Source organism: Centropristis striata, chromosome 8, assembly GCF_030273125.1.
Source record: "Centropristis striata isolate RG_2023a ecotype Rhode Island chromosome 8, C.striata_1.0, whole genome shotgun sequence".
In the NCBI taxonomy this organism is placed as follows: domain Eukaryota; kingdom Metazoa; phylum Chordata; class Actinopteri; order Perciformes; family Serranidae; genus Centropristis; species Centropristis striata.
In genome coordinates, this window is record NC_081524.1 from 1129543 (window position 1) to 1144429 (window position 14887).

The 14887-nt window shown below is 42.3% G+C and overlaps 1 protein-coding gene across 1 annotated transcript in view; it reads left to right on the forward strand.

Annotated features, from left to right (window-relative positions):
• LOC131976033 (collagen alpha-6(VI) chain-like) overlaps nucleotides 1-14887 on the forward strand; it is a 50107-nt gene that overhangs the window by 2613 nt on the left and 32607 nt on the right. Inside the window, exons 3-10 of the mRNA XM_059338908.1 lie at nucleotides 934-1521; nucleotides 4507-5064; nucleotides 5799-6419; nucleotides 7094-7654; nucleotides 9550-10101; nucleotides 11121-11690; nucleotides 12639-13283; nucleotides 14444-14799. Of these exons, the coding sequence (XP_059194891.1) occupies nucleotides 934-1521; nucleotides 4507-5064; nucleotides 5799-6419; nucleotides 7094-7654; nucleotides 9550-10101; nucleotides 11121-11690; nucleotides 12639-13283; nucleotides 14444-14799 (4451 nt within the window). The remainder of the gene's footprint in view (nucleotides 1-933; nucleotides 1522-4506; nucleotides 5065-5798; nucleotides 6420-7093; nucleotides 7655-9549; nucleotides 10102-11120; nucleotides 11691-12638; nucleotides 13284-14443; nucleotides 14800-14887) is intronic.

A 14887-nucleotide genomic window follows, 5' to 3' on the forward strand; every position in this document is an offset into this window, starting at 1 on the left:
AAAATAATACACAAGACAAATATATTTCACTTTCTTTCATCACACAGCTCAGTTAAACAATGTTTATTTAATTCAGTTTGTGACATATAGAGAGCAAATTAAATCATGCATTTTTTGTAGTCCAACCCTGAAGTTAGCATCATGTAGCCTGACCCTGAAGTTAGCATCATGTAGCCTGACCCTGAAGTTAGCATCATGTAGCCTGACCCTGAAGTTAGCATCATGTAGCCTGACCCTGAAGTTAGCATCATGTAGCCTGACCCTGAAGTTAGCATCATGTAGCCTGACCCTGAAGTTAGCATCATGTAGCCTGACCCTGAAGTTAGCATCATGTAGCCTGACCCTGAAGTTAGCATCATGTAGCCTGACCCTGAAGTTAGCATCATGTAGCCTGACCCTGAAGTTAGCATCATGTAGCCTGACCCTGAAGTTAGCATCATGTAGCCTGACCCTGAAGTTAGCATCATGTAGCCTGACCCTGAAGTTAGCATCATGTAGCCTGACCCTGAAGTTAGCATCATGTAGTCTGATCCTGAAGTTAGCATCATGTAGTCTGATCCTGAAGTTAGCATCATGTAGCCTGACCCTGAAGTAAGCATCATGTAGCCTGATCCTGAAGTTAGCATCATGTAGTCTGATCCTGAAGTTAGCATCATGTAGCCTGACCCTGAAGTTAGCATCATGTAGCCTGACCCTGAAGTTAGCATCATGTAGTCTGATCCTGAAGTTAGCATCATGTAGTCTGATCCTGAAGTTAGCATCATGTAGCCTGACCCTGAAGTTAGCATCATGTAGCCTGATCCTGAAGAACCTTTTTGGGAAAAGCAGGGAAAAAGGGTCCTATGTTCCCCAGACTCATACTAAGAGGGGGGAACATAGACACGCTCATCACACATTGACCTATTTTGTTTATTTGTTTATTCTCCTGTCCAGATTGTAAGAATGCCACCGTGGCCGACATCGTCTTCCTGGTCGACGGCTCCACCAGCATCGGGGCCACTAACTTTCAGGAGGTCCGGACTTTTCTCCGCGACTTCGTCAAAGACCTCGACATCGGCCCTGACAAAGTGCAGGTCGGCCTGGCTCAGTACAGCAACGACCCTCACAAAGAGTTCCTGCTGAAGGACCACAAGGACAAGAAGTCCCTGCTGTCTGCCCTGGAAAGGATTCCCTACCGTCTAGGAGATACGAACACGGGCAAGGCCATGCAGTTCCTCCTGGACGAGTACTTCACGGAGGTGGCAGGGAGCCGAGCCAGCAAGCGGGTGCCTCAGATCGCGGTGGTCATCACAGACGGAGAGTCGACGGACGAGGTGGAGAAACCTGCCCAGAAACTGAGGGAGCAAGGGGCCATCGTGTTCGGCGTCGGGGTTGGACCGGTCAACCTAGATCAGATCAAGTCCATCGCCAACAAGCCTCCGAAGCGCTTCACGTACCACATCGACAACTACCAGGCTCTGGATAGGCTGAAGGACAGTCTGCTGAAAACGGTTTGTGAGTCTGTGGTGGATCAGAGGCAAGGTAAGGGTTCATCCGTCACATCTACATTTACATTTAGTCATTTAGCAGACGCTTTTATCCAAAGCGAATTACAGGAAGAAAAAAAGCAAACAATCAAGGTATAGTGCAGTAAGAGCTATTAGTGCATCAATAAGTGCTAGCGACAATTCTTTAAGGAGTAGAATTATGGTCTGAAGGTCTTCAGGAGTTTTTAAAGGTAGAGAGGGACGCCCCTGCTCTGGTAGGAACTGGTAGTGGTTCCACCAGCGGGGAACAAGAAATGCAAAGAGTCTAGATTGCCTTGGGCCAACGGGGGGCAGAGCCAGGCGCCGTTCATTGGAAGAGCACAACGGTCATGAGGTAGCTTATGACCTCATATCTACAATAAAATATTCACCCTTTATCAGACGAAGAACCGTATTTGGTAACTTCAGTGGGTCCCCATGTCTCTCTGTGTGGTCGTAGAACCACATGGATTTCTTCCAGCTAATCAGCAAAGATCAGGCTACGTCACAGACAGTGACACCATGACATCTGACCAATCAATCAGTATAATAATAATATAATAATATTAACTTTATTCACCTTGACCTCCAATGTAAAAATGAAAAATTTAGAAAAAAAGATCTGCAAGAAACAGTCGTACAAATAAGATTCATTACTTTTATTAATCCCACAATGAGGAAATTCAACCTCTGCATTTAACACATCCTTTTTCTTTTTTTTTTACACACAAGTGAACACACCATGCAAGGAACAGTGGGCAGCACATTACTGCGCCCGGGGAGCTGTGCGGGGGGGTTAGGTGCCTTGCTCAAGAGCATTCTTAACCTCTAGGCCACGGACTGCCCCAGACAGAGTTATTCTTTAATGACTTGTATGAGGAGAACTTGACTATGACGGCATATTTACTAGATTAAAGTGGCAAATCTACAAGAAAAAAAGTTGCTGATTTAAGAGATTTAAACTGGCAAATGTGTGCGAAAAAAGTCTGTATGTTGTTTTTTTTATACATTCTGGCTGTATGTAATATTCTCTAGGGTTGAAATTTAGAATTTGCAAATATTTCAATGAGTGTCCTATTAAGGGTTAACTATCTGTAAAATACAAACTCCGCAAGAACAGAGAAATGTGTTCTCTCTCTCCGAGGGCTGCAAGAACAGGATGACGTCATTTTGTTCTTGCAGCCGTGGGAGAGAGAACACATCTTTCTGTTCTTGACACATCATCTGGGCACAACTTTGTTCTTGTGTGGTGTCCAGGATTTATAGTTTGATTTGTCATAAATTTGAATTGAATGAGACGTATGCTGCAGTGGGAGGGCCCTGTGATGACTTCCCAGGAATTCTGCACTGGAGTTTCTCGTAAAATGTGAAATGTCCTGGCCAGAAATAACTTTTTTCTTGGTCTTGCCACCTCGAGAACAAGAACAAATTTCTCTGTTCTTGTGGAGTATGTAAAGGGCTTTAACCAGATATTGATCCTGGCTTCCTCCCCCTTCAGTCTACGTTACTTTATCAGTTTACTGTTACAACCTGCTGCACACAAACATTTTCATTTGGTTTATGTCAATTCCATTTCTGAGAAATCACAGAAAAAAATGTGGATGGGTCAATGTTGTAAAAAAAGTATTAAGATCTTTTATTTCAGTAAAAGTATTAATATCGCACTGTGAAATTACTCTTCTACAAGTAAAAGTACTGAAGTTTGGGGTCACACAGAAAATGTCTGTGTTGTCTTCCATGAAAATAAACAATTTTATTCATAAAATGAGTTACAAAATTAATAGAAAATATAGTAAAGACATTGACATGGGTAGAAATAATTTCAACCTGTACAAATCTTTAACTTAACCTCTCGACAACCAAAGCTCAAATCAGCACAAAACAGTTTTCATAATGCTCAGGTGTTTTAATCATCTATTAGCCTTTCAACATTATAAATGTGGATTAACACAATGTGCCACTGGAACACAGGACAATATATAATAGATTTTTCATAAGAAAATCTGCCGTTTCCAGCTTTAATAGTCATTTACCACATTATCAATGCCTCAACTGTATGTCTGTTACTTTAAATTGCCCAATTACGAACTGGTTTTTTGGTTTTCCACTGGCAAAGAACCGGTTCCTGGCCGGGAAAACTGGTTCCACTCGGTGCTGTTGAGAGAGACCAACTAAAGCGTGTCTCATTCATGCATTTGATTTGTTTAACTGCAGTGTGATTAATATGGGCTAGCTAGCATGCTAATGTTAGCTGGCGATCGCTAGCGTGCTAACGTTAGCAGGCGAGCAAGACCAAAACATGTAGTCTGCTGTTATTATACTTGCCGAGAGGGAAGAGACATATACAGACGCAAACAGTGACGCGATGACATGGCTCTAGAGCATGGGTCTCAAACTCGCGGCCCGTGGGCCAATTGCGGCCCTCGTAATTATATTTTGTGGCCCCCACCTTGAAATTAAAGTTTAATGTGAGTTTTATATGAATGGCACATTACCGTGTTGTGTGTGGAAAGTCCCCTTAATTACTGTTTTTGGTAATTTTGTCTCTTTTTTTTGGTAATTTTGTGTCTTTTTAATAATTTTGTGTCTTTTTTAATAATTGTGTGTCTTTTTTAATAATTTTGTGTCTTTTTAAAATAATTTTGTGTCTGTTTTTGGTAATTCTTTGTCTTTTTAAAAAAAAAATTGTGTCTTTTTTAAATAATTTTGTGTCTTTTTTAGTAATTTTGTGTCTTCTTTTGGTCATTTTGTGTTTTTTTTAAATAATTTTGTGTCTTTTTTGGTCACTTTGATACTGCCTCCAGCGGCCCCCAGGTAATTTGAGTTTGAGACCCCTGCTCTAGAGCCTGTGGAAAAGCAAATAAGTTCAGAGCTGGTTCGCAGGTTTAACCAACTGTGAACCACACAGCATTGGCTCCGAACCGGCCTTGAAACTGCTTTGGTCGAAAAGGGGTAAGAGTGGAGCTTTCTGACGTAACAATGTTTGTTTTGATCTTTTCAGCTTTGGAGGAGACGTTTGCAGATGTCTTCTTCCTGGTGGACAGCAACATGCCTCAGGGACAGTTCTCCATGTTTAGGTCTGACCTCATCAAACTGATCAATCGACTCAACGTCGGATACTCCGCCCACCGTATCGGTTTGGCGCAGTATGGTCAATCTACCACAGTGGAATTTTTGCTCAATGCTTTTCAAACTAAACAAGAAACCCTGAATGCTGTCAGGAATTTCCGCATCCGTCCGCAACGCAACCGACCGAGTAATCTGGGCGATGCTCTGCAGAAGGCCAAAGATCTGTATTTCAACATTGAGCAGGGGGGCCGTGCACACCAGCGTGCCCGACAGTTCCTTGTTGTCGTGACTGGAAGAGGCTCTGATGATCCCGTGTCTCAGATTTCTCACTTGTTAAGTGAGGCAGGGGTAACTCTTGTTGGCGCGAACGCAGGTGGAAACATGAACGACATTTACCAATTTGCCAGTACTCGGTATGCATATCCTGATCCCAAAGTACTTTTTATGAAGGATATCATCGAGACTGAGAGACCAGACGCCATCACTGACGGTGAGAAACATCATCAGTCATTGGTTTGGGCACTCCGCCACCCAAAGAATTGTTAATTTTTATTTTTATTTTTTTTTTATTTCACGTCTGGAAGTGAATGTCATTCTTACTAAAAATCCTTCTGACTTAATTTTGAATGCTGTTGAAGTGAGAGTTTAATGTAAAGTCCATTCTAAAAAACAAATAATCTTTTAAACTATTTTATATTTAGTTTTTATAGCCGTGAGTCCCTTAAATCGAATCAGTGAGTTTCCATCAGCTGGTTTAGAGTGATTATACCAAGCTGCAGTAACATACTTTGGTCAGCAGATGGCCGTGTAATGTCTTGCTGTAGGCTAATCCGTCAGTAAACAGGAGAAGAAGAAGAAAAGATTGAGCAAGACAGGAAAAAATAATTTAAAAAAGAGGTTGCTAATCGGACAACTTTGGCCACCATGAGAGAAAATATGTCTTCAGAGGAAACAGCTGATCAGTCATGTGAGTTAATGTTCCCTACATCAGTATTTATTCAGAAAAAGTTTCCATATTCCGCTTATTCGAGTTTTGATGTTTCCTTCAAGCTTTTTCTCATGAGAATCTTCAAAATGCGCATTGAAATTCATTGGACACAGGGCTACTGTTGAAAATCTCCAGCTTGCCTAGATAATTATCATTAGTATTCCTGTAAAATACATTTGGATGGTTAAGTAGCAGATGGCTCAGGTTAATTAATTATCACTGCACTGCTCTCACAGATTGCACAGGAGCCAACGTGGCCGACATCGCGTTCATCGTCGACGAGTCCGGAAGCATCGAAAGACCCAACTTCCTGCTGGTGCGCGCTTTCCTGCACTCGGTGGTGAGCAGCCTGGATGTCAGTCCGGCGAGAGTCAGAGTGGGAATTGTTACGTATGATAACAATCCCAGGGCATGGGCCTACTTCAACACGTTCAACAACAAGACAGAAATCCTCAACTTCATCAACCTGCTGCCTTACAACGGAGGGGGCACGCAGACCGGAGCGGCCCTAAACTACACTTTAAAAGAAATCTTTAACAAGGACACGGGCAGCAGAAAAGAGAAGGGTGTCCAGCAGGTGGCGGTGGTGATCACCGACGGTAAATCCCAGGACAACGTGAGCGAGGCGGCGGTTGCTCTCCGCCGAGCTGGGGTCACCATTTACAGCGTAGGAATCAGAGGCGCAAGTCAGAGCGAACTAGTCGAGATGGCTTCACATCCCAGTGATCGTCATGTTTTTAACGTGGAAAGTTTCACCAAGCTGAAGCCCCTGAAGCAGAACCTGCAGAAAATCCTGTGTGAGAACATCATTTACGAAGCGGTGACGGACAAAACGACGGAAGAGGACACCAAAGAAGGTTTGAAATAGTGTTTATCGATAGTCTTCTTTGGTTATATAAAAAACTTCTGAAAAAACTTCTGAAAACACAGAAAGTAAAAAATGTAAAGATTGCATTAGTATTTATGTTGTGATGTGATAATTTAATGAATGTAATGAGAGTGTAAGAATGGCTGTGGGCCAATGGTTCATTTCGATCAAACCTAAAAACAACATTTAGCAACTTTCCAACAAGCCAGGCTCATTTCAGTACACCTGACTCATTGTTCCATACAGAAAATTCAATATTGTACCATGCAGAGTTGGGTCAATTTCCAGTTTTGAGCTTTGAACCGGTTTGATTTTATGTAAAACTGGTAATTACTGGTAAAAGCTGAAGCTGATCAGGTACACCTTTCAAGTCCAATGCTTTCTTTACACTGCCCCAACCCAAGCACCAAGCACTTTGAAATACATTGAATTTGCTTCATGTATCCAAATGACCTCAGTCATTTCACTGAAATAAGCCTGGTCTATTGGTGATAAACCAACAGACTGCTAAACCGTTTGTTTGTGCTCTGGAGATGTAAAATTATACTTGTTGCTTCTTTAGTAGCTAATCTTTTAATTTGAGCCTTTACTAAAACCATTCCTTGTGTTTGAATATATTCATGTGCAGAAAACGAAATCTTGTCTTTGCTTTTTTCTCTCCAGCATGTTTACGAAAGGACGAAGCCGACATCTTCTTCCTGATGGACGATTCAGGTAGCATTAAGAATTTAGACTTCAAAGAAATGCAGAGCTTCATCATCAAGATTTTAAATACCTTCATCATCGGGCCAGAACATGTCCGCATGGGGCTCGTGAAATATGCAACCACAACAACAGACGTATTTGGTCTGGATGACCACCGAGACACCAAGTCATTGGAAGACGCCGTCAAAGCTATTCATCACGCTGGAGGTGGGACCATGACGGGAGATGCACTCACATTCATGCTGCCACGTTTTAAGGACGCCAGAGCCACTCGTGGTCACCGAGTCCCCGAGTATCTGATCGTCATCACAGACGGAGAATCTGATGATGATGTCAAGGCTCCTGCAGAAGAACTGAGGAAACAAGGTGTCATCATCTACGCCATCGGGGTGAAAGATTCAAAGCTGGAGGAGCTGCAAAACATCGCCGGCGACCCCAAGAAGGCTGTCCATGTCAATAATTTTGATGCCTTGAAATCCATCAACAGTGACATCACCACGGACATCTGCTCTGAAGACGGTAAGAGCAAGTTAATAAGGCTTGACTCTGAAATGCATATTTAGCAAATAGACAGGGGAAGTAAGATCGGGTTGTCTGTTTTCTCAATGCTACTATGATTTTTTTATTTAATATTTCTAATCAGAACACCAGCTAATCAGAAAAGGCCAGTCAAGAGGCTGAAGAGTGTAGATTTCAAACTGCAGAGGGTATAGCTAAAACCCCTGTAATTCCATTAGAAGAGGGAGCACTGGTAAATATAATGAATACTGGAGAAACCAAATTACAGTGATGGTGAGTTCCAGTCAATGCTGGAAGTCAGAATTTCCCGTTAAAGTTTCCAGTTAAAATGTCCAAATAATGGCCTGAAAGCTCTCCAGATGCACAACGCTAAACACAAACAAAAAAATAAGGCTGACTGCGACCAAAATGGTGTTTTTCTGTTAAGTGTATACTTTAATGTTAAGAAACGTTAATTTTACTATCCTTGGGACTGTGGTGGGACTGGATTTTATAGTTGTTTGTAAGTTATTGAGAAGGTTTTATCACAACAGAGTCTGTAGGGTCGAGATGTAGAAGCCAGACAGAGCCACAGAGATAAAAAGAAGAAAGTCAGTTATTAAGATTAAGATTCTTAAGTTTGGTACACACTTGTAACATATGCTTGCAAATGCTTTGAAAAGATCACAGCCGTTGTATCTTGTCCAGCCTGATCTCTCAGAATTATGTGAAATGACCACGACTTCTTAACACTGAACACCTGCACTGAAACAATATCAAGGGTGCCCAGAAGAAAAGGGTTCATGTCCCGTGTGCAATCGAAAGTAAACATCATCATCCTTCGACTGTCGTCGAGATCCTAGATGCCACGTCTTTCCATCGGGTCCTGTCGGCCATTGCTGCTCCCAGTTCCTGGAATGTAAGTCCTGTGTCCCTGGAGATTGTGTCAGGATATTAAGAGGCCTGGTACCTCTGGACGATTGGGGGAGCCGCCATAGCAGGATGTCGGATATTACTTGATCCTTGGCACGATAGCAGTGACCAGCAAAGAACGCTCTTCGACGTGCTATAGTTGTCGTTAGCAGGTTAGCTAGTTCCTTCTTCATAGTCCAGGTCTAAGCACCATATAGCAGGATGCTTTCAACACAGGCCCTGAAGAAAGAGATCTTGATGGAGGTTGAAATGCCGGACTGCCAGACTCCGAGGAGTTTGTTGCAGGCATTCCAGGCTTGTCCCTTTCTGGCTAGAAAGTCCTTTCTGCTGTCAGCCACATATGAACCAAGATATTTAAAGTCCTTGACTTCCTTGATGTGTGATCCATCCATTGATGTGATAGGGTGGGTAGGGTCCTCATTCATCAGCATGCATTCTGTTTTCTTGGAATTTAGCTTGAGTCCTACTTTGGCAGCAGCCTCTTCAAATGGGATGAGCAGAGTCTGGGCAGATGATGTGTGTTCTGCGGTCAGGGCGACATCATCCGCATAGTCGAGGTCAGTCACATATTTCTCGCTCTGGCGACCAGATCTCCTTCCAACCATGAGGCCGTGGTCTCTGATGTTGTCCACTGATTGCCGCAGAGCATAGTCCACCACGATGACGAACAAGAAAGGTGCAAGCGTGTCACCTTGGAGAATTCCCGCTGTAGTTGGGAATTCTTTTGTTGGGAAAGTAAACAACTTTTTACGTAACTTCCGTGGCTCACGGTTTTGAATCAGTTTTTTAAAAACTTATCTTCTGTGGCTTCACTTCCGGCATTTCCGGTATATTTATTTACAGTTCTGTGTTAAGAGGTTGTGGTCATTTCACGTAAATTTGATCAGGTTGATCTTATCTTATTGCCTGCAAACTCAATGATACCTGATGATGGGGGGTAAATGGGAACACCACATTAATAACTCTATTTTCTGTCTCCACAGCCTGCAAAGACTTAAAGGGTGACATCTTTTTCTTAGCTGACAGCTCCTCCAGCATCTCCACGGAGGAATTCAAGACAATGAAAGAGTTCATGAAATCCGTCATCAGCAAGTCCGCCGTTGGGCAGGACAAGGTGCACTTCGGTGTCATGCAGTACAGCACCGACTATAAACTGGAGTTCCCCCTCAACAAGTACAGCAGCGTGGCTGACATGACTAAAGCCATTGACGCCATGGAGCAGTTGGATAAAAACACGCTAACAGGAAAGGCCATCGGAGAGGTGTCGCGCTACTTCGATGCAGCGGAAGGAGGGCGTGCCGGTGTGACTCAGAGGCTGATAGTGATCACAGACGGCGAGGCCCAAGATGAGGTCAAAGGTCCCGCTGAGGCTCTGAGGAAAAAGGGAGTGGTCATCTACTCCATCGGAGTGAGGAATGCCAAGATAAGCCAGCTGGTAGAGATCAGCGGCTCATCGGACAGGACGTTTAGCGAAAAGGACTTTAATGCACTTGAGGACTTGGAGAGTAGGGTGCTGGTGAAGTTGTGTGAGAAAGGTAAGAGCCATGCATAAAGAGATAGAGTTACATACAAGGACATGCTACACATTGAGTTTGGTCAGATTCTCCACAATTTAATCATTCAGTCCATTTAAACCATGGGTCTCAAACTCGCGGGCCAATTGTGGCCCTCGTGACGATGTTTTGTGGCCCCCACCTTGATATGAAAGTTTAATGTGAGTTTTATATAAGTGGCACTTTACCGTGTTGTGTGTGGAAGGTCCCTTTAATTACTTTTTTTTGGTAATTTTGTGTCTTTTTTGGGTCATTTTGTGTCTTCTTTAAGTAATTTCGTTTTTTTTCTGTCATTTTGTGTCTTTTTTGGTCATTTTGTTTCTTTTTTAAGTAACTTCGTTTTTTACTGTCCTTTTGTGTCTTTTTAAAATAATTTTGTGTCCTTTTTAATAATTTTGTGTCTTTTTTGGTAATTCTGTCTTTTTTTAGTATTTTTGTTTTTTTCTGTCATTTTGTGTCTTTTTTTTTTTTTGTAATTTTGTGTCTTTTTTTATTTTGGTCATTTTGATACTGCCTCCAGCGGCCTGCAGGGAATTTGAGTTTGAGACCCCAGATTTAAATGAAGCAAAACCATGAGAACCAAAGTATAATTCATTCACATTTACAGGTATTCGGAGCATGTCTTTAGTTCCTTTTGCAAACAATAATTGTTCAACTAAGAGGAGGAATACATCAAATGTTTATTGAAACCAGTAGGAATATAACTTGTTTAGCTCCAGACCTGGACCAAATGACCAGTAGCCTTCCTTAGAAAGGATGAAAGCTGAAGAAAGTTTAGGGGTGGTCTCTCAGGTCGAACATGTTTCTCTGTGGTTTGAGTTCTTCAACAAACCCAGCTAACTATAGGATGGATGAGTGACCAGCATGTGACTAGTGTTTGTGCTCAGCTGGCCTAAACAAATTGTGTTTGTGTTTGTAAGTTAAGTTAAGTTCATGAGAATCTCAGTTCTCACTTTCCCTGATAACCCTTTTTTTACTCTTTGTCTTTTCTCTTTAACCAGAATGTTTGATCAAAAAAGCTGACATTATCTTCCTGATGGACAGCTCCAAATCCATAGACTCTGGAGAGTACAACAGCATGCGGAAGTTTATCGAGTCAGTGGTGAGCCAAACCACGGTGGGCAAGGACCACACTCGCTTCGGGCTCATTTCATACTCGGATAAGTCCATGTCCCATTTTGAACTAAAAGACCACGACTCCAAACGATCAGTTCTTGCAGCAATTCCAAAAGACAAGCCACCAGAAGGTGACACCCACACAGGCGAGGCCTTAGAATTCACATTACCGTATTTTAACACTGAACATGGCGGCCGGAAGAAGGTGCCGCAGATTCTTGTGGTGATCACAGATGGGGAGGCAACCAACCCTTACATCTTAAAGGAGCATTCTGATGCACTACGAGATAATGGGGTCATCGTCCTCAGTGTCGGAGTGAAAGACGCTAACCATGAAGAGCTGCTGACCATTGCTGGTGACGACAGTTCCAGAGTTTTCGTGGTAGAGGATTTTGACGCTCTGGAAAATCTGTACGCGAACATGTCTGATGCCCTCTGCAACCCCACGAAGTCAAGTAAGATTTTGTGGTGCTTCCATCAACAGTGCTTCTAAATTTAGGATGTTTAAAGTGTAAAAATGTGTCCCACAACTTCTAAACTTGATGCACAACATATAAACACCTTCTAATGCACAACATGGATCAAAAATGACCTGCATTCATTTCCCATGTTATTTCATGCTGCGGTGTGTTTGAATATATATATATATATATATATTTTACAACTGATTATATCCATTTTTCCTTTCATATTTTATGAAGAAAAATAGTTTTTGTATTATTACATCAAGTTTACACACATGGGTCTAAAATGACCTTGTGCATTAGAAGCGTAGTGATACAAAAAGTGATTCACTGAATTAACAATGTGAGTATATGTGTAACTATGTTTGTCTTATTTTGAAGGTTTAACTTTAAAAGAGTTGTTAGAACCACCAGATTACATTGGAAAATCACATATTTTAACATTTGAGACTTATTAGAGCCACCAAATAATATTTTCCATTGGAAAAACACCAATTTAACAAAATAGGATAGTTTATATTTGTGTCTTCTTTGTCAGGTTTTAAATTGGTGACAACATATAAACACCTTCTAATGCACAACATGGGTCAGAAATCACCTTGTGCATTAGAAGCGTAGTGATAAAAAAAAGGGTGTTTTATTAAAAAAGAAGAAATGAAAACAAAAAATTATGTTATATATTAAATTAGGATGTATAATGATCAAAAACAAGTTATTTGAGGAAAACCTGCAATACTGAATGATGAAATAAATTTATTGCAAATATATAGAATGTAAAAAGTTAGTCGGGTCACTTTAGACCCATGTTGTGCATCAACGGGTTAAAGATACTTTCAAGTAACAGTAATACATAACATGAATTAGGCGATCCTGATGTTTTCACTGCATGTGTTTATTAGTAATGTGGACAAATGTCTTTCTCTTGCTTTGCTTTGGCAGAATGTGAGAAGGCCGACTTGGTCTTCCTACTCGACAGGTCTAGCAGCATCAACCAAGACCAACACAAAATCATGAAAGACTTTACAGCAGACTTCGTGGACTACTTTAATATCAGTCAAGAGTTTGTGCATGTTGGACTTGCACAGTTCAGCGATGCACCTCACGATGAGTTTTTCCTTGACAAGTACTTCCAGAAGGAGGAGTTGACCAAGCATATCCGCGGGGTGGTCCACACCGGTATAGACACCTACATCGGACGGGCCTTGGATCACATGAAGATTTACTTTGAGCCTTCGAAGGGCAGCCGCACTAATGTCCCCAAGAAACTTTTGTTGATCACGGACGGCGGTTCTCACGATGACGTGGAGGACGCAGCCGACGATCTCAGGAGTCTGAACATCGAGGTGTTCGCCATCGCCATTGGAGACATTCACGACTTGCAGCTCCTGCAGATCGTCGGCTCCCCAAAGAAAATGTTCACTGTGAGGGACTTCAACGGCTTGGACGCTATCAAGCAAAACGTCTATCACAAACTTTGTGACGACGCCAATGTGGTAGTGCCTACAGAGCCTCCAATCCTGCCAACCGCGCCAACCCCGGCAACCGCACCAACCCCGCCAGTACCGACATCCCCTGTATCTACTAGTGAGTTGAAAACTTTCTCTCTTCTTTCCCGCCATATTCCTCTGTGTCTGACACCCCGTTTACACGAAGGGAAAACGCTGATATTTCCATGTGGGTTGGCCTCTCATTTACACGAAAAAAACAATTATTTCTAAAAACTCCGGGCAAAGTGGAGAATTTGGAAAACTCTGGTTATCTGTTGTCGTGTCAACTGGGAGAATCATTTAGTAAATTATGGTCCCATTTAGAGTAATTAAAATAAAATTTAAAGCAGGGTATGGTTTAGGGCAGGGCTACCTTGTTATAGAGGTTTGCTATTACTGCACACTAACTCATCTTCAAACTTTAACGCTTTCCAGTATTTTTAGGTCATGAAGGTTAGTGTTCAGCTGTTCATTTTAATACACTTTACCGTGCAGGCTACCTAGCGCTAATGTTAGCTAGTAACTTAACATCCTTCTGCCCAGCTTCACCCTCTTTTTCAGAATATTGTCACTTGCCACTGGTTCCAAAAAACCAAGCTGGTTTTCACCAAAATACGAAACTCAAGGTTTTAAAACCGTAGTCCAAAACCCAATAAGTGACATCCTGGTGACTACGTCCACTTCTTCAAAACAGATTATGATTTGTATACATGCATAGTCAAAATGACAAAGCCAAGTTGAAACACTGAAATATAACCCCCTTGTCTCTTCTGTAATGCAATCTGATGTAGCTAATCTATACAGTGCATATCTCCCCCAGCTATTACCTGTGTACAATAGAGCCTTTTCAACAAATGAAGCTGGGCAGAGAAAAATGAGCAATACCAAAAAAATGCTAGATATTCAACACAATTTGAAATTTGGAAAACTCCGGTTTTGTGTTGTCGTGTCAACTGGGAGAAAAGGGGTTTTAGGTTCTCACGCTCATTCTATCTCGTTGTTTTGAAAGGAACAGGAAGTCACTCGTGTTATTCGTTGTTGTTGATTCTGAGGATTCTGATTGGCTTGCATGCCATTATCCATCTCCTTACACTGCCACCCAGAGGTTTGGCATAGTTATAATGGCGTTCGACGGCTTATTTATGTGGGTTGATGACAACTTTTTTGAAAACAGAGGGGGGAAATATTTGTTTCTCTAAATACCCTGCTATGTATAAACGTGGCCTGAAGGCTAAGGCGTGTTTCTCCCTGCTACAGACTGCACCATTGATATCGCCATGGGATTCGATATTTCCAAAAGAACCGGAGCTCCCGGTGAGACGCTGATCAGCGGCCACACCCAGCTCCAGAACTTCCTGCCGGGCATCGCCCACTACGTCTCGGTGGTGCAAGGCCTGTGCTGCACCGGCTCCACGCCCGTCATGCCCAACATCGCCTACCTAGTGTCGGCTCGTGATGGAAATTTCTTATATGACACAAACTTTGAAGCCTACAGCGAGGACGTGGTGAACAAAGTCCTGACCCTGCGGATGTCACAACCTTCCTACTTCAACACCGCCACGCTGAACTCCTTTAAAGCGTTGTTCAAGGCCAAGTCCAGAGCCACTGTGAAGGTAAGAGTGGAACTAACATTTTGTTATAATTTCCCCAAGTGATAAATGAAGGGTGAGCCTCTAAAGTGTTTGTGGATCTGCTGGAATG